General features: G+C 38.4%; 1 protein-coding gene across 2 annotated transcripts in view; it reads left to right on the top strand.

The window, feature by feature from the left end:
• GTF2F2 (general transcription factor IIF subunit 2) overlaps positions 1-27,319 on the top strand; it is an 80,154-nt gene that overhangs the window by 29,684 nt on the left and 23,151 nt on the right. For both annotated transcript variants that reach the window (XM_066176198.1, XM_066176199.1), the window contains exon 6: positions 7,730-7,811. In XM_066176198.1, coding sequence (XP_066032295.1) covers positions 7,730-7,811 — 82 coding nt within the window. The remainder of the gene's footprint in view (positions 1-7,729; positions 7,812-27,319) is intronic.

Raw genomic sequence — 27,319 nt, 5'->3', positions numbered from 1 at the left:
TTTTATTTGCAGTCAAAAGGGACTATCCTCACTACCACAAGAACAGCAGCCTGATAAGGTTTTGCTTTTTTGCCTTCCTGTGTGCCTTAGACAAAAACAGTTTTTCAGGGAGGATTTACCATTCATATTGGTGACGGTTTTTAAGTCACCAAGACTGTCTAGCATCAGTTTGTTCTTTCTCAATAGAAAAACTCAGCTGCCCTGTGGAACAAAGGGCTTGTGTGCCTACAGATAGCTTTGAGCATCACATAACACCATAGCTTAGCAACACTGGGGTACAGGGAGGCAGAAACATCGGCACAGCACACTGAAATCAAATGCATATCTTCTCTCCTGTACTTTGAGCCTCACAGTTGCCTCTCAGAAAAAGATTTCCCCTTTAAACGTTTGCAGTTTGGAGCAGGAAAGGAAAAGCTCTCCACACATTTCTATGGGCGTTTCCTTGGGGAGTGGACAGATGGGAGCCACTGCATGCATTCCCCAGCATGGATGGGAGCAAAGGTTTTCCTTGAGTTAGACCTGGAGAGGAGGAGGTTCTATCTTTTTCAAGATGTATTTTTCACTTTACAGGTAGAAGTGTCCTGCTTTGTCTGACTAGCAGTGGAAAGGCAGATTTTTTTTCTGTAAAGTCTTCTGCTCTATGTATCTTACTCCTACCGCTCCCACTGTCTGTAAGGTCGTTTATTGATACCACAGAGTAATCACTAAAATATTTTATTATTTGGCAACAGACTCTGGTGGAAATAAATGTTTTTCTCTCACTCCTCCGTGCCAAGGTATCCTATCCCTAGAGCTGATAGGCTACATTTTTCTGCTCCTGTATGTGATATATTAAGCAGGTATTATTAATTAGGTTTGATTTACCAGGAATTAGTAATGGTTGTATTTTTAACTCTTTGATTCCATGGATATGTTTAACATAACTTCAGTCAAAGAGATTTTAGTTGGTTTCTAATTTTTAAACATTTGAGTGTTTTTTCAAGATTAACTGCTATCACTAATTAATAAGTTATTCAAGTTCAAGTTACTGAATTAGTAATTGAGAAAATGAAAAAGCCAATTAGTTACAAGTAAGATTTTTTTTTTTCTATTACAGGAGACATCCATTCAAATTTATTTTATTGGCAAGTGATGGAAAATTCATGTAGTGTGTTTAGATTGTACATAGCTAAAATACTGAACCATCTTATTGTCTTTTAAATCTTAAGAGAATGATTGGTGGTGCTTTCATCTCACACCGTGAACTTGAAATATCTTGAACCTGAGCTAGGAGCATCCTGGTACAAGTGAGTAGGGATTTCCAAGGAGAGAAGGGATTTGTAAAAGATAAGAAATTTTCTATGTCCAGTTAAGCTGTTTGCGTTTTAATAGACAGAATTTACAGAACAGTGTGTGTTCTCTTTTCATCGTCTTCTCAATGTTCTAACACTTGCAGTTGGTATTTTCCACTTCTGTGAACAAGTAAGTATTCTTTGAAAGATCGTGCAAAATCATTTTAGTGGTTTGTATGATAAAATATTCAAAATGGATTTGGTGTGGAAAATATACTCTGTGGAGTTCATGAATATTTACACTTAAACTTTTGAGACTTGAAAAATTTAGAGCTGCTGTAAAATTTTCATCCCCACAAACCCATGTAGCTTTATTTCACTGCAGCTGACAGTCATCTGTAACACAAAATTAAAGCCTGGCATTTCTCAGCAAAAGTTTTCCACTTTCTGTGCCATACTACAAGACTTTCTCAAAAGGCCTCATTCTTGCTTTGCACTTGGTGATACATATGGTATTGTAGTGCATGTAATTTTAGTGGGGTGATTTCATATAACTTACTGGTTTTTGTAGGTGTAGCTATGCTGGATTTCCTTTTTCCTGTCCGTTTGTCCATGCACTGAGAGATCATCCAGAAGTTCATTTTGGCAAAGATAATGGAAATATTTCTTGCAATCAAGTTAAAGACTCTGACCATTTTTTGTGCTCTGAGAGTCTTTTGTGTTGTGTACCAGTGTGTGATAGCTGAGACTTGCCAAGTGCATCCCAGATCTTCTTGCTTCCCACTTGGATTTAAGTAACTTGCTGTTTCTGCCCTATCCAGCTGAAGTGTCCTGCTTGCCAGTGTGGGGTAGCAATCCTGAAGTGGCTGCTGCTTCACAGATTATTAGTATCACCTCTATGCTGGGATTGCTGTTGAAGTAGGGAATAGTGCTGGAATCCAGCAGTTGAAAGGATATTGTTTTGGTTTCAGATTAAGTCAGAAAATACACTGAGCACCCTTGTGCACACTTAGAGTAGCTGTAGTAGTAGTAGTACTCCCTTCCCAACTTACTCACACTTTGGGTTGCACCAGAAGGGCAATCCACAGAGATTTCCAGGTTCTCGCTCGGACAAACTGTCCTGGAGACCGTGACAATTCAGTGCTGGTGTCTAGCAGCTACACAGAGAAACAAAACCTAGGAGGAGAGGGCCAGGCATCTGCCCCTCCTTCTGCTCTACATGTTTCCTTTTAGAAAATAGCCTCACTCCCACTCAACTTCCACCCTCTTCCTGAGCCTCCTGGTCTGTAAACTTGAGCATGCCATAGAGCTGAGGATTCAGGACCAGAACACACCGTGGAAAAGTTGGTGCTTTACCAGTGGTTCAGCTTACTTGCCAATGCAAAGAACAGCAGTTTTACTGACAGTCTGCTGTCAATGAAAATAACCTGGGTTAGAGAAACCAGCTATATTTTTTTATTAGAGTACAGAAGAATATGAGGAAAATTCTCAGCTATAAGAGAGAGAGGAATTTAGAAGTGTATTAGGAAGCCATGCTAATGCAATCTGTTAGGGTTATTGAGCCAGTTTGCTAGTCATTTAATATTGTAACACAGAAAATTGGTCAGGTTGTTGAACAATTAGACCATTCAGTAGCTCCTGTCTCACAGTGTAGCATAGAAATTCTCATTTCAATAATATCTCCAGATGTTGATTAACAGCTATTGAAGACAAGCCCTACACAGTAATTAAAATTAAAGATTTTCAAATCAGCAAGTCTGAACAATTTGCAGTCAAGAGTTTCTAAAGGGCCTGTCTAAAAAAAACTATCAAAGTTTCTGTTAATATTTTTAACAATTTTTCAACACTGCAATTGTACAAGACTGGAAAAGCAACTGCTGTGCCAGTATCTGAAAGATGAATTGGTTGAGCCAGGTATTTAAATATGAAAAGGTGCTGTATGAAAAATGATAAAATATCTGACTTGGAAATCAATCAGTTAGAAATTAAGGAAAAGTAGTATAATTCTAATCAATGTGGATGGAGAGAAAATGGGTGGTGCCAATTGTGTTTGCCCTTTTTTATTTTAATTAGAATTTGTTCAGCAAAGCAGGTGATGCTTTTTTCTGTTAAATCCTTCAGTATGTTTCATTTGTCATTTTGTAGTAGAATATCTACTGCATTAGATTCCCTATCATTTAGCTATACAGAACTTAACCTGCAGGTTTCAAACTGGCAAGTGTTTAGCAGAAAATTGTCACTCAGATGTTGCTGTGATTTGGTTCTTGGTCCATTTTTTTTTCTAGTGAGTGATCAAGGAGGTAGTTGCTGATGGTTTTGGAGATGATACACATGAGAGTACAGTCAATACATTGCTGATGCAGAACCATTTGCATAGTTGGTTTGGATAACGTTTTATTATCACCAAATACAAAGTTTATATGCCCAAGAATACACTGTAGACAGAGCTTGCAGTACTTATGTTTGCACAAGAGTTAGGGCAGAGGCTCTGATCTATGTATAATAAGTCATTGACAGCCAAGCATGAGGTCATCATTCTGTGCAGTGGTCAGTAAAACAAACATAGAATGTATCACTGGATGCCCAAATAAGGGAATGCCAAGTGAAAACCTGGAGATCCTGTTCCTTAGTTGCATAACTACCAGGGTAGGATGGGCTGAGAAGGGGACTAGCTTTGAGGCAAGAGAGGTGCCACAAAATGCCTTTGGTCTGTAACAGCAGAGCTGAGGTCTGGTGAGGTAAGGGGCTATTCCTTGTCCAGCCAGCACACTCAAAAGCCTGGGAAGCTGCACACCATTTTAAGTGAGCAGTGTGAGCTTACCAGGGCTTCTGACTTGGGTGCTGTGTGCTGATTTTGGCTAGGGTAGAGTTAACTTTCTTCACAGTGGCTGCTGTGGGGCTGTGTTTTGGATTTATGCTGAACACAGGGTTGATAATACAGAGATGTTTTTGTTATTGCTGGGCAGGGATTACACAGAGCCAAGGTCTTTTCTGCTTTTTGTACTGACACACTGATGATGAAGTTAGGGGTGCATGGGAGGTTGGGAGGAGACACAGCCAGGACTGGTGACCCAAACTGACCAAGTGTTCCAGACCATGTGACATCATGCACAGTATATTAAGTGGGGGAAGAAGGAGGAAGAGGGGAAACATTTGGAGTGATGGCATTTGTCTTCCTGAGTAACTGTTATATGGGATACGGCCCTGTCTTTATCCCAGCCTTTAAAGTTTTCCAGCTTCACCCTGATCCTGGAGTGAGTGGCTGCATGGGGCTTGGTTGCTGGGTGGGTTTAAACCATGACAGCTGGGAAGCAACAGCCCATCTTCTAACAGCAGAGGAGCTGGAGGCACATGTGCCCATAGCCTGTCTTTACTGCACTTTCATCTCCTTTTTCCTGCTGCCTGGGAACCATGCATCCTGAGTATGGTCTTTTTCTCCTTTTTTCCTTGGCACTGCTCACAAGGCGATGGAGTTGGTGAGCTCCAGAACCTGACCCACGTGCTGTCAAGTTTGGCTGTGAGAGACAACATCTCAGGAGAGATGTACATGAACTGGACTTTCTCAGGCCAATAAGAATGATTAAGAAGCAAAAGAATTGGCATAATGGAAGGGTCAAGAAGACATGATTTATTTTTATTAGGCTTGATAAAGGTGGAGACTGCCTAAGTGCTTGGATGGGCAGAAATGCTTTCCTAGCAGGCTCTTCAGCTTAGCAGTCAGTGGTCCAACAAGACAGTGGCTGGAAATGAAAGTCCAGTCTGAGTGCAGTCAGACTAGAAGATTAATACATTAAAATCTCCAAGCCAGTCCATCTCTCTCTCTAAAAGCCACAAAAATCCAACCCCTATCAGACCATCTACTGCACAATTCCAGTAAATTTCTCTCCTTCCTGTTTTAACATTGGTTTAAATGTTTCCTACCATATTCTGTTCTTTGGTAATGATTGTCAGCAGGATTCCAAGCTGGAATCTGTGTCTCCCCAGCATATCTATCATCTTATTGAGACAATAGTTGAAATTGCTTTATGAATTGGCACCAGAGCATTCAGGCAGGGAGGTCAGGGTGAGCATATATTTGGCAGCTAATGATGAACCTATGGTTTCTGTGGAGGAGCCTGTCTGGAGCTGTGCTAAGTGTGTACTTTGTACCTGCCATCACCTGTTTGGCAACTAAGAGTGAGAGACTCTGGGAAAAGGTCTTATTTTCCCTTCTCATCATTGATCTTAGCTAATCTTTCGGACCTATTCATTAATTTTGTACTGTCTACTTTGAGTAGGTGTTTTTAAAAGGGAACTACCACTTTCATGCCTTTTGTTACCTTCTAGCCTGATGCTCACAAACATCAAAGCAGATGTGTAGCATTTTGGATATATTTTCATTGCATCTCTGGTCCTGCAACAGTTGAAGACAGACCCAAGTCTCTGAAATTGAGTTTGGTGAATGAGATCTAATTCGGCTGCAAAAGGAATAAGAACTGTGTTCCCTCACTACAGTCTTGCATCCGGAGGTTTGTGTGTATCTTTGTATTGGACTCTCAGGTTGTGTTAAAATCCCTAAGAGGGTCCAGAGAAAGTGGGACGTCAGCCTTGGTTTTTTGGACTGTGGATGTTCTTAGACAGCAGACAAGCTTAGCTGCCAGGTGGTGTTTGGGAGACCATGCCAGCCTTGTACATGAAGTGATTGGAACATTTCATCTGGATTTGATCGCAGAAGTTAAAAAATGTCATTTTGAGATTGAACAAGATGCATATAAGAAACCCCAGAGTGATTTAAGTATGGCAAAAATGTCTTGCGATGAGATAACACATGAGTTTAAATTGGTTCATTTATTGAAAAGGTGATTGAGAAGCAACTTGATTACAGTTTATAAGTACTTTCAAAGGGAGAATGCACCAGGTACTGAAAGGCTCTTTACCATAGTGTAGAAAATCATAAGAAGAACCAACTGGTAGAAGCTGAAGCCAAATTCTTACTAGAAATTAAGCAGCAATAGTAGTACCACTTTAGCCACAAATAACTTCTAGGTTCTGTAAAGAAGAAAGGCCATAAAATTTTTCTGTCCATGATACACAGGAAGTCAGGCAAATTTGCCAAGTTGTCCCTTTTGACCATTAACCTGGGAATCCACAAAAGCAGAAGTGTTTTGAAACAAATTTTCTGTGTTTCATTCAAACCTATCTGAAAAAATATGGCATTCTTACTGCTTTTAAAAATTTAGTTTTAATCAATCCAAGAAATTTTAGATTACCAAATTTTAAAATACATAATATCTGAGTAATTGCTTCTGGCATTATTCAGGGAGAGCAGACCTAGATGTGCAGATGTAGTAATAATTCAGTCTATGAGGTGATAGGAAACACAGAGGTGTTTCAGAGTGCCTTGGGTTACTTGGGCATCAGTATTTCTAAGCATTTCTGTCATCTTCTGTGACATTGTCAGCAGAAGGTGACAATGACAGTGTAGTGTCCTTGGAAGGACATTTTATTACTGAGAGCTAATCAAGCCTTTTAAAGTCATCCTTTCTTGTAGCGCAAGGCTGTTCCAGAGGTGTTTGTTTAACACATATTGCACTGGCTGTGCCCAAAAGAGATGGATATATTGACATGCACTCCTCCCACATCCACACATTATGCACTAGAATCATAGTAGAAGTGAAGCAGTTTGCCCACCATCACTTCTCTCTTCATTTCTGCGTTAAGTTCCTTTTAATTTTGGGGTTTACCTACCTTTATGGTGTAGGCTGGTACTTCCTTGCTCTGTTAGTCATTGTTGCTTTAGGCAAAAGGTGGTCACGAAGGGTAACAAAGTGACTGTGTCACAGAGGTGAATGTACAGAGAGGAGTGTTACCTAAAGCCGTGTATGTGCTGTCCTGGATTATTAACTGAAAGCTTTTACTTCTTTTCCCTGACTGTTACCAAGTGCTGTATTATTACTTCTTTGCCTTGTGTTCCTTTAGTGTACTTCTAAAAAAAAGTTTTAACAAGAGGATAGTGTGGTACTCTTTTCCTGAGAATAAGAATAGTTTTGTTTTATCTTCCACTAATTTTGGATACTTTGATTATCGGGTTCTCTTTGTAGGTTATTTTTTTCATAGCCACTGATTGTATTAATTGCTCATTTACAGAAAACAGTTCTTGGTTAATAATCTGAGTGCAACATCTAGAGAAAGGAGTTTCAATCTCTTATTTAAAATTTGAGCTCTGTGATTCAGTCTTAATATGTGAAATATCTGAAGGCAAAACAAGGAAGTCTAGCGTGTACCAGTTCTGCAAACATGGTTTTCTTGCTTATTTCTTTGGCACCTAAATAGCAGAGATTTTAGAACTTGATTTGAGAACTTTCAATTATGTGTTATATTTAGTAAATCCTTAATTAGTGAAAAATAATCCAAATGTTGACCATCTTAGTGGATCTTATTTTAATGTCCAGTTTTACTTCATTTTCTTTTCATTCTAGATAAACTTGCCTTGGAAGGAATAGTGGTGCAACGTGCTGAATGCAGACCTGCAGCTAGTGAAAATTATATGAAACTGAAAAGGTAGGAGTCCTTCATGACTAATGATATGTGATATCTGACTTTGGTGCTTTTATTATTGCCTTACTAGGGAAGGGTGATTTCAGTATTATCGTGGTCTTACACAAGATTTACACAGAATCAGAACTGTTCTTGCTTTGGGGGTGGATTTACTGTAGGGAGGGAATGAAGGCTGCTGTGGGAGTTGTATCTCCCTCTGGTTTTGTCTGGTGGGATGATGCAGACTTCTGCATCCCATCATATGCAGATCTCATACTAGAACATGTGTACCTTTTCATATCTGAACATCTGACTGTATTCAAACGTGATTGAAGCTGAATTTCCTGAGAAGTTAAGGGATTACATTGATCTGCTTGGGACACACTTCTTGAGTGTGGGTTTCTGTGGATCACCCATGTTTCATTCCACTTTACATGGTGCTGTGCTAGACAAAAAAGATATCTGAAATGACATTTAAAATGTCCAAAACAGGAAAGACTTTCTGGAGAACTGCTGGACCTAAACCGGCATGCTTCTTAGAAAAGGTAGTGACTGAAAATACCAGAAGTGGCATAGAAAAGACAACGCACACATTTAACAGGATCATTTATCAGCTTCTGAAAATTTAAGTGAATACCTCTAGAATTTACCATGTCATTCATATACCTTATGGGTAATTAGCTTGATGATATTCTCTAGTAATCAGATTTGGGATTGAATTGTGCCCTATATTAAGTGCATTTGTATATGTTTTAAGCGTGTAGGGTTTCATTAAATCACTCTTTCATACTGTGAGTTTGTTGTAAATAGAGAAATTCAAAGCAGGAACTTTCAGGAGGAGCATAATCTATGACTGGTTTTAGAACTGTCAAAAGAAACACAGAAAATGCAAAGTGATGTTTTTCTCCAATACCTGATCTGATTTCTATGTATCATATACATTTTCAGTATCTTGTGTTTTATTAACCTTCTCTGTCATCTGAATTGCTCCAGTATTTCCTTACTGAGTTCGTTCAGCTGACATTTTACGTTCTAGCTGTTGGCAAATTAGTACCATAAGTTTGTTCCTGTACAGTGAACTACTTCATTTCAGATGGAGTTCTGTAATTATTGTCATGGTTTTTGTTATCAGTAGGAAATGGAGTATGAGGCAAATGTAATGTTGTAGAAAAAGACTCATTTCAATCTGGCAATTTTAAATATACATGAATATAGAATGGAAGATTTATTTGCTTCATAATTGTTCTAATCACAGGTTTCCTGATCCAAGTGCTTTTATTCCTTTCTTACATAGTTGTTCAGATAAGCTGCTTCTGGTAAGGCCACAGAAGGAGACCGAAGCAGAAATGATAGCTTTAATTGAGTATTACCCAAACTTTGAATTTTTCAGCATTCTACTTTCTGTCACGCATGCATGGATGCAGCCCTCCTGGTCTTCAGTTTTGTCATGTTCTGTTCCAATAGGAGCAACAGAAGTAGAAACACTAAAGCAGATTTTGTCTCTGAAAACACTAACAGATGAAAACAATGGTACCGTTGTTTTTTCCTTCCTCTAGTAAAATTGTCAGACTGTGTATTCCTCTTTATAACTTTACATGTTATTAAAGATTTTTTGCCTTCTACCAAGAAGTTAAAAAAAAAAAAAGTCTGATTGAGAATCAGCATGAGATTTAGCACATCTAGCAGTCACAGCCTCAGAAGGAATTGGTTTATATCCAAATACTGTATCTGGTATTTGAGTAGTAGGATCTAGCTTTCCACTTCCTTTATGCTCTCCCACCCTCAACATGCTACAGTCTGTGCATAAAAAAAGATGACAGCATTAAAGATAAAACACAGACATTATAGAGCTGTGTTATATTAAACCATTTTGTTCATTTTTCTATTTACTGTTGTGCTTTATAGGAGAGAGACTCTTCAAAGGTGGAATTTATAATATTGATAAAACAGCAAGTCTATTGTGTAGGCTTTGAGTGCTATAATACTGAGTTGAGTTGGGAAAGAAATAAAATTAAAAATAAATGCAGTTGCTTCAAATGTTTAAGATCTAGAAAATGAAGCTGCACGCTCTCAAAATCTGTAATCACTTTTTTCTGAGAGCTGGCAGTAACCAAAAAGGATTATGTACTTCCTGGTATTTAATGCAGATACAGATCCTGTCTATTTTGCCGTCTGCATCTGGGTCAAGGAGATCAGCTGATGGGTTCATGGCGTGGCATTGGTTTCCTTGCTGCTCTGTGCCATTTCAGCGCGAGGGTGAAGCGATGGTCTTGTGATGGGCTTGCCAACAGTTAAGAGGGAGACAAGTGTGACGTGGGGGTTTAAGGATGGATGATCAAACTACAGAAACTGCTGACATGTGTGAGTGAAAGTGTTAACAAATATAATAGTCGGGAGGGTTTTTTCCCCCAGCTTTGGATTTGATTACAGAAAGTATGGAGATGGCTGATGTTCCCAACATGTTGAATACAAGGTAGAGATGTGTGTCTAGGGATAACTACTCCCTAACCGAGGTAAAACAAAAATTGTATGACCTTCACTTGGTATTCCATTTTGTGAGTTTTGTTGTTGGCAGATTTATTTAAAATTTTTCGGTTTTCCTGAAATTCACATTCTAGAAGAGGGACAAATACTGTGAAACTCCCACTATCCTGCACTAGTAAAGCTTTGTGGTATTGAACTTCTTAAAAAATTCTTATTAGCAGTGTATTTCTTCTTCATAGCACCTTAATGATTGGTTTTACATTTGCAGATATTGGGGCTAGCTGGAAAATAATATATGGTTTCCAAGCACCTGTCACGATTTCTGTCTTGTGGGAGTGGATCTCATGATCCCATTTAAAAATATTTGGACTGTGTGGGGAAAAAAGTAGGCAGACCATTCCTAACTGCAGACAGCTTTGCTGTGCAGTGTCACAGAAAATACTGTGCCCACACTACTCTATAATAGTTCCTTTCTTGCCCCATGGAGCCTGTCAGACAGTGGGGGCATGTGCGAACTGTGGTAGCAGTGTGTGTGTCACAGGTGGGGTCACACACGTGTCTCACTGTGCAACACACTCTGTATTTGCACCAGGCTTGTGCCCCCACCATCCATATCATCCAGGTAGGTTGCCTTGCTCTTCTCTCAGGCTGCCTTAGGCAGGCTCCACATCCTCCCTAGGCAGTCCCACACGAAGCAGACTATTTTCTTACTGTAGTCAACTTTCCACCATAAAGATGCATTATCTGTGGATTAATTTTGTTTTTCTGTGGCTTAAGAGATTTTAATTTCATGATCCCAATGTTTAACCACTTTGGATCAATGACCCGCCCCCAAAGAGAGAGATCTTCCAAGCAGCTTGTCTTCACTGGGAAACCTGGGACACAGGAAGAGAGGAGTTGCCTAGACATTCAGGATCCCTTCATGCTCCAGTTGACTTGAGAGGAGATGAGAAGATGATTTTGATACTCCTAAGGGGTGTTTGCCTTTGTATCCCTAAAGAGGGAAAATGGAGGGCTAGCGTTGTGCAGGGGGGAAAAAAAGAGGTATAAAACATTCCTTTCTTCTTTTTTTTTTTTTTTAAATAGATTTTCTAGCATATGAATTATATTGGTTATGGAAACGGATCTGTCCTTAAATTTTGAAAGAGATCATTGATCTTATCACTGGATCTCAGTTTCCGTTTTTTTTGTAAAAGCCTGGAGACAGAGGATAAAAAAAGTAGGCTTTGCTGGCTGACTTACTATTTTCCTTTTGTTTTACCTTAAAATGGCTTCATTACAGCATGGCATGAAATTTGCCTCCCTATGTATATTAAAGATCATCATGCCAGCTGTAGCCATCTCAGATTCTTTCTGCCACATTACCTGTTTCCATCCTTGCACTGGTCCTCACATCTGTTCTCTTCATCCCTTCGATCATAGCAAATTCTCTTCTTCCCCAGTTCTTTCTCAGTCCCCCTTTCCCATTTCCTCACCAAAAAAAAAACCAAAAAACCAAAAAAATCCCACACAAACAAACAAAAAAACCCCAGAAGTATTTGGAACACAGTATCTTATACAATTAATTTTAAGATAAAGTTAGGAAGAAAAAAGAAATCTCTGAGAGTGACTTCTGCAAAGCTCCAATTCAGACTGACATTTTCAAATTGAGTAGCTACAGAAAGGTCTCCAGGACTGCTCAGGTCCTCTGCACTGGGGTGGCTGGGCACTAGGCTTGCAGTTTTCTGAGGAGCTTTTGAAGGCACATGTGAAGTGTAGCTCAAGCAGTTGATGAATTTTGTGCAACAGTGGAGAATGGCAGGCAAAAAAGGATGAGTTCAGTACCCTTGTTTCATTCTCAAATGTGAGGCTGAAATGCTGGTCACCTTTCGCAGTGGCTTTTGGAATACTCTGCTTTGACTATACCTAATTTGAATTACTGAAGTCTCACAAACTGTACACCAAGTGAAGATAGGGAAGGAGTCCTAGGATTACCAAAAATCTACAAGAGCCAACATTTAACACTGCAACAAGGCTGGTAATCCCTATGGCTTTCTTAAGTAATTTAAAAATATGTCTTGAAGTGACATTAGTGAAAATAGTGATTGCCAGTATGACAATATACAGTAAGAAGGCTGCAAGAATTTTGTGTATTTTCTTGCTTTTTCTTAAAAGAGTTTCCTACAGGGTATATAGTGAAAGTCCTTAGAAAAAGCTGCTGGAAGAAATGTGCATAATAGACTTTTAGGAGTAGTGGGTTGTAAAACATTTTAGAATAATTAATGAACTTTCACATTTGAAAAGTCACATTTCTTTACAACTGTATTATGGAGGCCTCTAGAAGTCCTGAAGCATGGTGTTCTAGGTCAAGCAAGTGAAATTAAATTAGTGGAGATGAGTTGCTCACCTTTTCTAAAGTACTGAGAGAGTATTGCCTGACTGACAGTTCAGTATATTGCTGAAAATTAGCATTATGCCGGGGGTTTGCAGGTTTTTTTTTTTGGTTGTTGTTGTTTGGGTTATTTTGGGTTTATTCCTTTTTTTTTCCCCTTCCTTAATACTTCCTTCTAGCAGAAGAAAATGAGTCATTTGACCACCATGCCACTTCCTATTCTTGTAAATATGCTTAGTTGGCTATTAATTTCTTTCCAAAATACGTATGTATGCATACATCTGTGCATTTTCCACAAAGGTTGACGTGCTGCACAAATGCTACTCAGTTTGTTTGAGGTAGAAAGCCATTTTTATGCAGGGCTGAGATTGCATCTGCCTGTCAGTCAATGCGACCTTGATTTTTGGAGTATCGAAGATTACTTTCTCTGGCTTGAAGTAAGATTCAGCATAGTACAGAAAAACATTCCTGGGATGTTTTGTGTTACTCATCAAGTACAAAATAATTTTTATTTTTTTTCATATGCTTGAGTATTTCCAGTCACAGTTTTTCCTGAAGAGTTATGTGTAGTTTGTAGAAAATTAATGTTAATCATGTTCATATAGGTTAAGCTGTACTGTTAAGATATGTATTTTATATTATTCTTGTGTTCCTGGACACCCACCAGTTTTTAACAGGTCAAGCAAATAACACTCTAATTGTGAACAATTGGACTGCAAAGTAACAGACACAACTAGTACTTCCAGTATCTGTGTCCATTTTCCACAGTTTTTTAACAGAGTAGTGGAAAGAAGCAGGTAAGAAAAACAAGGCTTAAGTGAGATGATCTCAGCAGGACAGAGAAGTGGTTTTCCCCATTGCTGAGGTCAGGAGTGTTGCTTTTGTTTCTTTGCTATATATTTTTTTGTGATCTTAGACTCTTTTCACTGTCCCTTGTCCTTTTCATTTTGTCTGTCATTTTTTGTTGTTCTCTCAAGTGGTGTTCTGAGACTGGATTTTAATAGGTGCTTTATATTACCATGCTTTTCTGTTCAGTGATATGAAAAAAGTTGTAATTTTGGTCACTGCTTCCAGCCATTATAATGATCCTAATAAATAAGGCATAGCCTACTGTTGGCAATGCAGCAGGTATTTTATTATGTTTCTCTGAAATCTGCAGCTTGATGCAGAAGGTTAGTATGTTCTTTTTACCCCATTGTTGTCTTCAGCTTCTAGTAACCAGGTGTATACAGGCTAATCTGAGTGGGTTGTGGGGGAGTAAGAGGCATAAGACATTCCTTTCTTCTTTTTTTAATAGCCTTTCTAGCATACTGGTTATAGAAACTGATGCTTCCTCAAATTTTGGGAGAGACCATTGATCTGATCACTGGATCTCAGTTTCCCTTTTTTTTGTAAAGGCCTGGTGACAGAGGATAAAAAAAGTAGGCTTTGCTGGCTGACTTACTATTCTCCTTTTATTTTACCTTAAAATGGCTTCAGTACAACATGGCATGAAATTTGGCTTCTTTCTGTTTTTACATATCATCATTTCCAGGTGAGAGTCAAAGAATCACAGAATCACAGAATAGTTGAGGTGGGAAGTCATCTGGTCCAAACACCCCTGCTCAGTCAGGGCCACCTAGAGCTGGTTGCCCAAGATTGTGTCCAGTTTCCTCTGCATTTCTCTGGAACTGAAATAGCTTCTGAATAGAGAGCCCAGTGAGTATGTTCTGTGCCTTTTTAGAAAGGTATGTTGTTGATAGAAGCCCAGCATGAAGGTCATTTTCAGAAAGAAGAGAGATGCTTTGGGATGAATATTTAAGAGTTTATGGCAAATATTCCATGAATTTTTCCTTACACCATGGGGAAGGAAATCAATAGTTATAATTGGAGCATTCTCGTTGTCCTGGGTTTTTTTTTGACACGAAGTTCATGAAACAGAGGCATTGCATTTAAGAACATATCTAGTTTGCCTTTATGGTAATTAGCAAAATAGCATCCATTTCCCTTCTCTCTGCTGAAAGCAGTGAGGCTAAAAATAGTCACCCTGGAGTATGTTCAGGCTTCAGTTGTAGCCAGCTTCTTCAGGCTGGAAGAAAGCTTCACTCAGTACCAGTACTCAGCACCAGAAGTTCTGGATATTTATAATTCTAGTAAACCTTAATGTCACTGGCACTGTCTCTTGAAACCAGAGTCCTTGGTGTTGTACAGTGCTGGAGGTCTTCTAAGCTTGCTGTTTACCAGGGCAACAATAATTACAGTGATGTCTCTGCTACTAAGGTGCTTTCCAGATTTCAGTGGGGACTTGTTTAGTATGTAGGAAGATCTTTCCTCTTCCCGGGGTAGCACATTCCTTTTCATCCTCTTTTCCATCTGTAATATGAAAGTCACACTATAGTGGGTGAAAATCAGACAGTTCAGTTTTAACTGCCATGACTGATCTGGTGTTACTGATGTAAATAAAAAAGCTCATTTCTTCATCGGTGTCAGCATTTTCTCTGTTGCAGAGCTCACTGAAGCTCATGAATCTCTTCCTAGCCACCATTCCAAATGCTGTAGTCATGTTGAGTACTGCCAGTGTTCTGGGTTCTGCAAAACTGTTTTGGCAACTACCAGCCTGACAAGCTCAAATTTTCACAATATGTAGAATGTCAGCACCATACCACGTCTTCTATTTTTAAGCCACTTTGTTCACATACTGCTGATGATATTTGGAGTTTGTAACAGATCAGTAGACAGGTATCGTCCAACAGTTCCCTGCTGCAAAGGAGCTCCAAAAATTCTATATAATTGAGTACTAAAAGTTACCTGGTACAGAATCAAAGATTAGAATCATTGGGTGGCAAATTCTGTTGCTGCGGTACTGATTTCCCAGCTTATCAAAACATCCCTGAAATTTATGAAGCTACAGGAAGGCACTGAAACAACGGTCTGAAAGGTGGCAGGGTGCACATGTCTCTCCAAATAGCACCTGATACTTGGGATGTCACCAAGTTCAAGGAAATTCATAGACGACAAACTGTCCATCCTCTGTTTCTGGTTCTTTTTTGAAGGAATATCTGTCTGTAGGATTCCGGTGCTTATCAAACTGGGTTTCCCTGTTATCAGTGGGTGATTTAATTCCTGAAGGCATGTCAAAATTTCAGTGGGAGCTTAAGTCCTAGAGTGCCATAGGACCAGCTACACCGTGGGGGAAAGCAGTAGAGGTATCTCCTGTGCTCCTCAGAGGCTCTGGGGGGTGGAAAAGATGCCAGCTTTAGAAATTAATCACAGCCTTGTGTTTCATGGAAGACTCTTTCATTCTCTAAATGCCTCAAAAATTAATGCAAGATACTGAAGCAGTGCAACAATCAGTTAGTACTCAGGCACAATCCTGAAATGTTTCTCAAAAGAGAGGATACTGTGCAGCTGCCTGCTGATGCTTGAGTCTGGGATTTTTTTAAAAAGATATAGGAGTTGAATTCAAATTAATGCCATAAAATGGAAAAGAACAGTAAATCACTTTCTTTTGCTTTAAATGAGTGATATAATGTAAAATTCTTTGAAAATCACTCATCTAGTCTGCTTAAGCTCACTTTTTTTCTCTTGAGTCATCTGGATAGAAAAAATGGGATTGTCAGTATCAAAGGCCAACAAATTGTACTTAAGCTGCAAATACAGTGAAGGAACTTTAAAATCATAGGAGACTTATTTACACTTCCAATCAAGTGCAAATCATTTTCAGTAATATTTTTTTCACAAAAACTCTTCTACAGAGTGTTACTTCCCACAGCTTGAAAGAAGCAGAAATTCATACAAAGGACCACTGCCTGAAATATTTCTTATGTACATTCATGTGCATGCACAAATTTAACAATTTCATATAAAAACAATGACTCTCAAATTCTTTCTTCTTTCTATGCCTTCATTTAAATACAGATGTGTCTGCTTATGGCTTTAAGAAAAATATATGCTGCTATTTTAATTCAGTTACCACTGCAAGACTGACATGACTGTGAGAGAATGAGATGGTTTCTTTTTGAAATGGTATTTTATCAACAGAATATGACTTAAATGTCATTTCTAGTGATGTGTAAATCCTGAAAGTATTTCTTCCTTTCAAGTCTACATTGAGTTTGAAATTTGCAAGCTGCTTTGTGCTTTTTAATGAAATACATTTTTTAACTGAACTTTGTATACAATAATTGCACTATTCCTGAAGTCTATTATGATATTTGTGCTAGACTGTTGCCTCCTTTGTTGTCAATCAGTAGATTTGCCTGGGATTTAATCACTGTCATTTTAGTATCTGTGATACTTCACTGAAAATTTTGCACTGTACACTAAGCCAGTACCACCATTAGGACTCAACACAAATACCTCTGCACTAGTAGCAAGAGTATTACAACTCAAATGTGGCTGTGTGTTTGTTGAATAGTACAGTTAAACTGTTTTAGGGTTGATGTGCTTTACCCATACCTGAGATTGAAATGAGAAGTTTTTTCTGAGCTAACCTTGTACCTTGAATGCTGTGATGACCCCAAGAGGAAGGCATGAAGAGTGATTATGGACTCTGCTGCTTAGTTCTTCCCCTGCTGGCCCTGGCAGAAAGCTGGAACTGAAACAGCTTTGTGACATCCACCAGTGATCATTAAGGTTTAGGGTCAGCATTACTTTAACTCACAATTTTGTATGAGTATGTTGTGTAGTATGTCTTCTGTAGAACACATAAATGTATGATAATAAGCAAGGTCCTGCACCTGGGGCAGGGCAGTCCCCAGTATCAGTGCAAATCAGGTGATTGAGAGCAGTCTACTAGAGAAGGACTCGTGAATACTGGTAGATGAAAAATAGGACGTGAGCTGGCAATGTGGGCTCACAGCCCAGAAAGCCTCTCACACAGGAGTTGTAAAGATCTGTTTTGCTTTGGAGTGCCATGTTCCAGGTGAAAGCTCTGGGCTTTCCCAGTGCCTCACAAGAGAACTGAAATGTTCAAACCCAAAGTTAAAATGAATATTGCATCACCTGATAGCCGTCAGCTTCTCCTGTTTCAGGTGCTTGCAAGCCGCAAGTTTGAAAGCAAGGTATAGCATAAAGTAGAGAAAATTTGAGAGATTATATGCTGCTACTTGAAATTAAAGTTTCCAACAGAGTGTAGTGAATATAGCAAAGCCACTAAATGCAAATTATTTATAAAATGCTCTCATCTTCACCCAAGTTTCTGACACAGCTCCAGGCTGATAGTGTTCCACACTAAAAGTGACTGTGTGCCTGAATTAGTATGCTATTGTTTTCCAAGCATATTCTGTTGGTAGGCAGTGATATATGTTACCTGCTCTATCAAAATTACTTAATTTTCTTTTCTTTGGGATCCATTGTCTCTGCTAGGGTGTTGTAACATAAGCTATCTAAAGCCATTGCTAGTTGAGCCGTCTCTTAACCGCTTCTATTTTCAAAACCACTGTGTGCACAGACCAGAATTAAGGTTTAGAAGGTAGAAAAGGGCAATAGTGAAACCTGTAGCAGCAGACTGATGGGATTTGGGGTGTTTCGGAGGACAGACTGACTTTTTTTTCAGTTGATTACTGTATGTGTCTTCTTCTATCCCCTACCTTCCCTTCCCTCATCCCGGGTACTTTTCTCACTTAAACTTTAGGTGTGGTGGATGCTTCTGGTGTTGTCAAGCACTCAAATACCTGCTGGTAGAAGTTTATCTGTGCTCAACTCATAAAGTGTCTTCTATTGATAATTTGATTGATTTTCCAAATCCAAAGATTGCAAACCTCCTGCTTTATTAAAGTATTAGTCTATCCTGACAGTTCTGAGAATTAATTCTGCAATTCCAGAAATACCTGCCACAAAATCTTGCAGGTCTTGGACACACTGAAACAGTAATTGAGAGAAGTGTGAACAGACTGGATCCTAACCGAAGTTAATGGCAATGAAGTCTCTATGTTAGGTCTTTGAACAGGTCCCTGTTTTTTCAGGAGTATATGTCTAACCCCTTTCTTAATGACAGTGGCAGAATCAGGAAGAACTGTACCCTGTGACTCGTAATATAAATTTGAATTACGGCCCTGCTGTTCCCTTGGATTGTGTGTGTGTTCTTGAGTGCTGACTGAGACCTTGCCAAGGAGGAAAATAAAGAAGAAAGAGTAATGGATTAGACCAAGAAACAGCTCACCGAAGAGCTTTCCTGTGTTCCTTCTGCTCTTGGTTGTGTTCAGTTCTGAGGCTTTGCGCTGCATTCCCAACAATAGGCATGGGGAAATAGGGGATTTTACAGAGTTCATTTCTGTTTGTAACATAAGGTTCTGACTTCATGATTCCAGTCTGCAGACAGTGGAGACACACAGGCTCCTGTCCTTCAGAACTGGTTGAACAGTGTTAACTCAGGTTAGGGTCAGTCAGGAACGTGACAACACCTTCAAGGTGAAGAATCTAAATGTAAAAAAATAGCTTAACACGAGTGTTTATCTTCCCATGAACTCAGCCACTTGTTAACCCTTAGACCATCATGACTGAGACAATGCAATCACTTCAAATCCAAAACCAGGTGGAGGTGAAAAAATCACAATCAAAATGGTTCAGATTTTTCAAAAAGTTGTTTAATTGGGCCTAGAAGTAATGAGACACACATTCTGTCTGCTAAGCTTATTTATAAAAGTCCCTGCATCATATCTGAAAAGATCCTAGCTCTCCAGCAGTGTTAACTATAGCTGTTTCTGAGGTTAAAGAGAGCCCTGTGTTCAAAACCTGTTATAAGGTTGAATATTATCTTTATCATAGTTGACTCCATTTTTTTTTTCTAAGTGGAAAACAGACAGAAGAAACAAGAGCACAAAAATATCCATGGCCAGATTTCTTTTTGTAAAAAAAGAGAAGAAAATCCCTGTATTCTGGGATATATTCTGAATTGTGAAGTCATCTTGAAAGAGAAATTTCACTGTATGTGAGTGTAGGAGGGAGTAGAAAAATATGGGATAAAAATAGCAGACTACATGGAAATCAACACCAATATGTGGATGCATACCTGAAGATGTTAAGTGATGATATCTGAGAGAGAATTACTCTTTAGATCTGTATTTATATAATACATTTCAAACCAAATTTAAAAAAACAAAAAACACCTGTATATAATTTTTAAATTAAATTCCAAATAATTTCTTTATTTTGAATTCTAATTTCAACTGGGACATTGGCTTCTGTTTTGACTTTGGGAACTGCTTAGAAAAATCAAGATCATTTCAACTATTCTGCAATTGGTGTCTTATGTTGACAAAGAACTTTTCAACAAAGTCAATGAAAATAAGTACTCTTACTCTGAAGTGAAATTCAGGGAATAAGTACTACATCCTGAAAATATGAAACTGTGATCAAAATGCTTAGAGCATTAAGAAATCACTGTATTGTAGAAAAGACTCAGTTAGTAAGAGGTTAATCGATCAAAACTATGATTTTTAAAACAAGACTGCTTTTGTAGGATCTCATGAAGCATATCTGTGGGTACAGCAAACAATTTTTTCATATGCCATGTTTATGGTATTGGAAGCAAAAGATATATTTCATAGATTCACAAAACATAGAATTTCCTGTGGTTAATTTGTACCGTATAAAATAAACTGCCTTCTATCTCAGTACGGTAAAGCAACTGGGAAAACCACTGATACATTATTGAGCACTGTTTTTTTTATTCTCTTACTGCACCTAATGTCAGAAAACCACACTTCAGATATGCTCTTAAGTGTCAGCTGGTCTTTGTTATTATCAGCAGGAAGCAGGAGCAGCATATGTCTATGGGAATGCAATTTATGGTAAAATACACCTAATTAAATCTCTTGGGGATTTATATTCACACATGCTGTGAAACTGAATCACATGAATATTTCCTAATAAAATGTAGCAGAATTAAAGCATCCGTTTTCAATTTCTACTGTGCACCTAAACCTCATTTCCCAGTCTTTATACCACAAATTTAAACTAATATGAAATGCACTTTATTACTGCAATACACCAACCATGAGAGGTACTCGGGGCAACTTGGAGAGAAACACCTACAGCAGAGTTATGCTGCCGCATATTAGAGTAGGAGTAATGGTGTAGGTTTTAGAAATTGATGCCTAAATCACCCAACTGAAGTAGATAATTAAAGCTGTTTTTATTGCTGTTTCTTCTTTTAACTCTTTTTAGCCCATTTTCATATTAGAAGACAGATGCCTGATGTAGTATCCACTCTAGGGGTAAAAAGTGCTTCTCTCAATTTGTAAGATCTTAGCAAGGACAAAGCTAGCAAAGAGATCTGCCAGATTTAAGACATTTCATTGCAGTCCTACACAGTATTTTTTCCCTCTCCTCTATCCTGTACTCTTAGATTTGCATGGTCTGGTACACAAAGTGTTATCAATTAATACATCCTTTTGCTGCTTTAAAAAATAAAAAACAAACTTTGTATGTCACTTGGAAATTATTTGAACTGGCTGGAGGTGGTTTATTATATAGCATTTAGAATTTTTTTTTTATTATTTCATTAAGCTGCATGGAAGTGAAATGCTAGGTGAGTAAATGGTAGATGTTAGCCACAGTGAGCATGTAGGTTTTTGTTCCTGACATGCCTAAGAGCCAATGCTTATGGAAAGTGAGCTATTGCTTTGTGTATTCAGTGAAGTAGATTAGCTGCTGCATAGTCTGTACTTGCATCATGAAATTTGGCAGAACATAGATTGGAATATGGCAGTTATTTTATTGCCTTATAAGCTCTTAAAAATCTAAGTTGTTTTCTATTACACTCTACTTCATGTTTATAAGTGTGCATAATACAGCTGAAAGAAATATTTCACATGCTTCAATTATCTAAGCCTAGCAATTGTGGAAGTCTAGAAACTGGCTAAAGAGAGGACAATAAATAGTATTGTACTTTTGTTGTCTGTGTATATAATGAGACTTCAGCTGTATGAAGGAAAGTAAGACTTGTGAAAGCTGCTTGAAAAGCAGCTGCTTGGTCTAAACAGACAGTCATTCATCTAAATTGATGAGAAAAGAGCAAACAAATGATAAACTGATCTATTGTTACTATTTTCCAACAAAGATTTCAAACTGTAATTTCTTTTAATATAATTTTTTAAAGTACTTCAAAATTATATGTAAGGAATCACAAGTAAAGCATTACCAGCTTTAGTGAATCCAAGCTGTCATATTTTAGCTGTAGATACACAAGTTAGGAAATAAAATGGCAGACATACTTTATTTGTGGTTTTATTTCTCTGAAAGGGTCAGTAAATTCAAATGATTTTATGCACTTCAGGGACTTTCTGGTCCCTGAACATCTGGGTATGAGCCTGGAACATGGCCCTTGAAAACCATAACCTCGCTTGTAGAGGAATAGAACCAAATGAAATGTACGTGATTAGTGGTGTGTTCCAGTCTGTACATGCGCAGCTGTATGATTGCTGCTGTGTAAATAGTGCAGCAATGAACGTGAGTAATGAAAATCTAGAATTGCCTAATTTTGCATGAAGTAATTTGAAGATTATGGGCAGATCCATTTCAGAAGCTGATGAGTGAAGCACAAGTGTCCTATATATCATCCAGAGAAGATGAAGAAGAGTTATAAGCATATTTGCCCATATGACACATGCGCAATGATTTTAATGAAAGAATAAACACAGAATTCAAGTCTGGGATTTAGGAAATCTGGTAAGTGCAAAATAGAAGTAATACTTGGTGTAGATATCTGAAACTTGCTAAAAAGGAAGTGCACAAGCTCTGACTAAGTTCAGAAAGACCAGTGTCCTTTTTGGAAGCAATGGAAGCATCATGTTAAATGGTCAGCTTTGATGTTTACCAGGGTACTTTTGATCTATTTCTGTGTCTGTATAAGAAGTGACTGATGCATAAGGCATTTATTTAGAAAAATTTAAAGGGCAGAAATCAAACAATGTTGTGAATTCATGTGATGCTGCACTAACCAAGTAGTTACTATGAGCTTTTAGGGCCTGATCCCTAAATCCTGTCAAATTGAGGAAGACTTCCCTCAGGTGCAGCAGTTATTATATCACCCCATTAATGGTGGTGTGGAATCCCATGTGTTAACTGTATTTTGTGATCATATAGTATTTGGTCTGCTTTTTCAATTCTTTTTTCCTTTTCTCATGGGTCGACCCATACTGCGTAAGCAAAGATGATACTGCCGTAATAGGGAGGGATTTTCCCCTGAAATAAAATGCTGTGTGGAGGCCGCTCATTCTGCAACGCTGCCTTCAGAATGATTAAGTATTCTGTGTCCCAGGTGCTCTTCAGATAACCTGGCTTCTCACACTGGCTTGACAGTTGCATCTCTTTATTAATCACTGTGAGCACAAGCAAGTGTCCTGGACTAAGTTAATGACAGATTAAAATAAATTGAACCTGCCTTTCACTTCAGTTTTGTGTGTGAATTGAAAGTCCCCTGTGAAAGGAATTGAGGCTAAAAAGAGTCATCTACTCTGAGCTCCCCGGGACCAGGCAATTAGTGCATCCTATGTTTTTGGCTTCTATTAAGGTAAATCAGTAGAGAGTATAGACATTTTCCTTACTTTTTAAAACATAGTATTTTACTTTGGTTTTGTTCAGAATTTTTCTGAAGTTAAAGAAAAAGATCGTTGAAGTCTTAGCAGAATGCAGAAATACTTTCAGTTCATTGCAATATTAATAAAGAAGGGAAAGAAAAATCAGTTTTAGAGGATTTAAAAGCTAGATGACAAAATTATTCTTATTCAGATACAGCTTCTTGCTGCAGCAAATAGGACCCTTTTAGAAACAACTCTGTCAAAGGCACTCAAAACAAGTAGCTAGTAGCCCATTTTCAAGGAAGATGAAGCTCTAGACATTAAAAAAAAATCAACAAAAGACCTGTAAAACACCCCTCAAGATTATCTCAAGAAAGAGATACTTCATTCCATCCACGGTTTCTATTCCTCATTGAATTATCCTTGAAGATGCCCTATTTCGACTTCTGGATGGAGATTAGAGTGCAACAGTAGTTTCACTATGTCCACCTACAAATGAATGTGTTTATCTAAGAACCCCAAGTAGACAAAACTTTATCTGATGTCCCTCTCTTAAGTGAAGTACAGAAAATTAATATCTTAGGAAGGCTGTTCAGGGACCTCTCCTTTTTATTTGTTGGTTATTTTTTTTCCCTCATTGTTGTGCCTTTATTTCTTTTTGAAGAAATCTTTTTTTATTTATGTAATTGTGACTTCTTGATTATTCAAAAAACTCTTCCAAAACCCTTCCAGTTATCTGTCACGTGTTTCTGTCTACATTTTCATTCTTCATTTTCTCTAGCTTTATGAAGTGGGCCTATCTGAATGTCTGTATGGATGCATAGGGTTGGTTCCCTGCTTGAGACTATCCTCATTGAGTCATGATTATATTACTTCATTCTAAATAGTGCACTAACTCAAACTTTTCTTTTTTACCTCTATTTTTATTCTTGTAGTTCTTTTCTATCATGGGTGTAAATATCCAGCTTTGTCATGTATGTCCATCTTGAGGAAATAATTTAATTTCTCTGCAGTTTCATTGGCCAGCAGGAAGGAATGTTCTACTTTTTCCTCTTATGACTGGTTTTGGCTTAACTGTTCAGCTTGCACGTTATTCCAAACTGATGCCTCTGTGTTTATTCATATGGTCATGGCATCACCCACTGGGGTTTCTTAATACACTCTGTAATATGCCTGTACCCGAGGGTCATAAAAGGCTTTGCACTTTGAGTGGTCGATTTTATGCTATGATTTAGGGTGGGGAAACAGAGGTATGAAGAAGCTGACTAGTCCTGCTTTGGCAAATGAACTGATGGTGCTCTTCTGCATGTCTTGACAGGAATTCTGTGGCATGATCACTTCCCAGTTTCAGGCAAAGACCAGGTTCATCTTATTTTCCTGTGTCTATATAGTTCATATGAAATGCTTCTTCCCCTGAGAGACTCTGAAGTCAGAAGCCTTGGTTTTGAAATAATACATACTCAACTCATAAATTCTTCCTTTCAGTTTTCTTCTATATCTTAGACTTACTTCCACCAGTAGGATTGCAGCAATATAATGCCTTTGTGTCCTTGTGTTGGATCCCATCTTTCTCTTAAGAGGTACCTTTGAGAAGAAGCTAATTAAATCTACACACATTTAGTGTGACACTAAAACTTTTTTTTTTCCTTATCTGCAGCAGCTGTTTATGAAACACAATTACTATCCCAGTAATTAATATTTCTCAAGACTGTCGGAAAAAAATCACAACAGTGTCTGATGTGTTTTTCTTTCTGGAGTCTCAGTTGTATTGAGCCGGAGTAGTGCTTGGCACATACAAATCTTCAGACTTGCATGGCGCTGTGCTTAGTGACACAGAGCAGGCTGTGAGTGCTCACTTTTGGTGGGAGGGCATGGCTCAGTGCATCACTCTGCTCAAGGGAAGGAGGTAGCACTGGTTTTCTCAGTTTTCCTGCTAAATCCAGCGCACTGTGCTTGTCCTGTGATACACATATCTCAAGGACTGTTGGGTTATCCTGGTGTTTAGCAGTCATCAATATAAAGTTACTTTTTGGGAATCCATATGCACTTTTAGCATTCATAATATACTGCATCAAGAAGTTCTGCCATTTTTTTACAAGTTGTGTGAAGAACTGTTTGCTGTGGATTTTCCTGTGATTTAATGCCTGCTACTTCTGGTATTCACATCATAGAGTTGTTCCCTATTCCTGGACAGAATGAATTAATACACCTCAGTCATACCTTTGTATCTCGTTTTTTTTCTTTTCTGGCCCTGTAGAGTTCAACACATTTTTTGCTTAGAACTTGTTACATTCCTCTGTGCATTAATTCTGGGGAAAGTTAGTCCCCCGATAGTTCTTGTTTCTTTTATGGTCCTTTTGAAGAGAAGACCACAATTAGTGAAGAAATACTGTTTCATTAATTGCAATTGGTATCTTGCTGTCCTGGAAATAACCATCCTTACTACTGAGGGTGCATAAAATAATAATGGTGAAATCTCACCCTGGCTTCTCAAGCATTTTCCTCAGGTTCATTTTTACGTCGCTGTTATATCAGTATGCCACAAAATGTCACACCAATGTGTCAGCCTGACTTTTCAAATGCTTATAAGAAGGGGTCCTATGTGTGAGATTTCGGTGGCTCTAATGTCACCTGGCTGGCTGTATGGACTGTGCAGGGCTCTGGCATTCTAAGCAACTCACACGGCTGCACTGTCAGAGAGAAGGGCCTGCAGATGCTTCGGCAGTCCCTGAGCTGGAGTCTAAGGTAGATCTTGTCATTTTTGTCACCACAGCAAGCCATAAAAATGGCAGTTGTGAAATGAAAGGAATTGCATTAATTTCAGTCAGCAGCTGCTGAGGATACTGGGAAAGCATATTTTGTTTTGGGAACATCATGTTTGGATTTCCAAAACAAAATTTTACAGGATTTCTGTTCCATGAAAACTTCAAATGTTGGCTTTCCTCCTGATTCAGATCTGGGTTGTTTTTCTTGGAAGCACAAAAACACATGTAATAAAAATTCAGATTTCCAGACAGCCCTGCTTACGCTTCAGTTGAAAGATTCTTTTTTTTCCTACATGTTATTAGTAAGAAACTTTATTATATCTACGCTTTTCCCATTTGTATTTCTCTCATCACTGCAATGACTGTTAGTGTTCCGGTGTGCTGCTTGAATTTTCTTTTGCTAATTTCATTTCATTACTTCATTATTGCACAGCCTTCAATAAACTAAGTGCTTCTTTGTTTACACCCTTGACATTCTCAAATGATGATGCTTTTCAGCCATTCTGTAGCTAAGCTATACCTATTTGTCTTGTAGGCTTCTGATTACAGAGTAAATATGCAGTTATGGAACATACACATTCTCTAATGTATATTAGTAGAAGCAGATGGTGCAATCTGTTCATTGATGGAATTCAGTTTCTAAAACTGATTTAATCTGGTTTGCAGCAAATACTGTTCCAGTACTGTCTGTCATGGAACGTGTGTAAAGGGAGGTGTCCCATTTCAGGTTGTTTGTATTTCATTGCAATAAAGTGTTTGCTTCATGTGTTACACGGGATATGGCATAACAGAACATTTCTTGTACAGGCACCTTGTTTCAACGCACAATGCTACGTTGTTTGTTATTTGGTATTTTTATATGTTATTATTTTTCATTGCCCCTTTTGTATTACAATACAGCATGCTGCTGGTCCCCTATGTAAACCTAGTTTTCATGCAGCCATTAATAGAATTTGCTCTTGAGAAGAAACGGTGGACAGTTATTTTCTTCATTTATCAAGTGGAGAGGAATTTTAAATTAATTATAACAGCATTTTGCATCATTTGGTATTTTTCCCATTGTGAAAAAGAAGTTTCCTTGTTTCTTCAGAATGGGGGTTTTTCCAGAATTATGGAGGCCAGATAAACTGTTTGTTTTCTGCTTCTGCTAAGCCAAATGCAGAAGGAAATACAGTGCATAGTACCTGTCTGTAGGAGATGGGAATACAGGTGATCTCACCCCTGATATGTAACAGTTGTGTTAATTAACAATACAGCTTTGCCCCTGATGAGTAACAGCTCTATCCAAAAAGGATGAGTGAGATAAAAGAGGGGGCGAGCGGGTAAGGGGAGGATCATTGTGGAGGGGGGTCTTGGGGAGTGTGAAGGAGAGAATCATGAAGCAGGGTCCTGGGGAGGGAGAATTGCTGC

This window comes from Chamaea fasciata, unplaced genomic scaffold (assembly GCF_029207755.1).
Source record: "Chamaea fasciata isolate MVZ Bird 193981 ecotype frontalis unplaced genomic scaffold, bChaFas1.0.hap1 SCAF_2, whole genome shotgun sequence".
In the NCBI taxonomy this organism is placed as follows: Eukaryota; Metazoa; Chordata; class Aves; order Passeriformes; family Sylviidae; genus Chamaea; species Chamaea fasciata.
The sequence above is the reverse complement of the archived record's forward strand: the minus strand, read 5'-3'. Positions and strand labels throughout refer to the sequence as shown.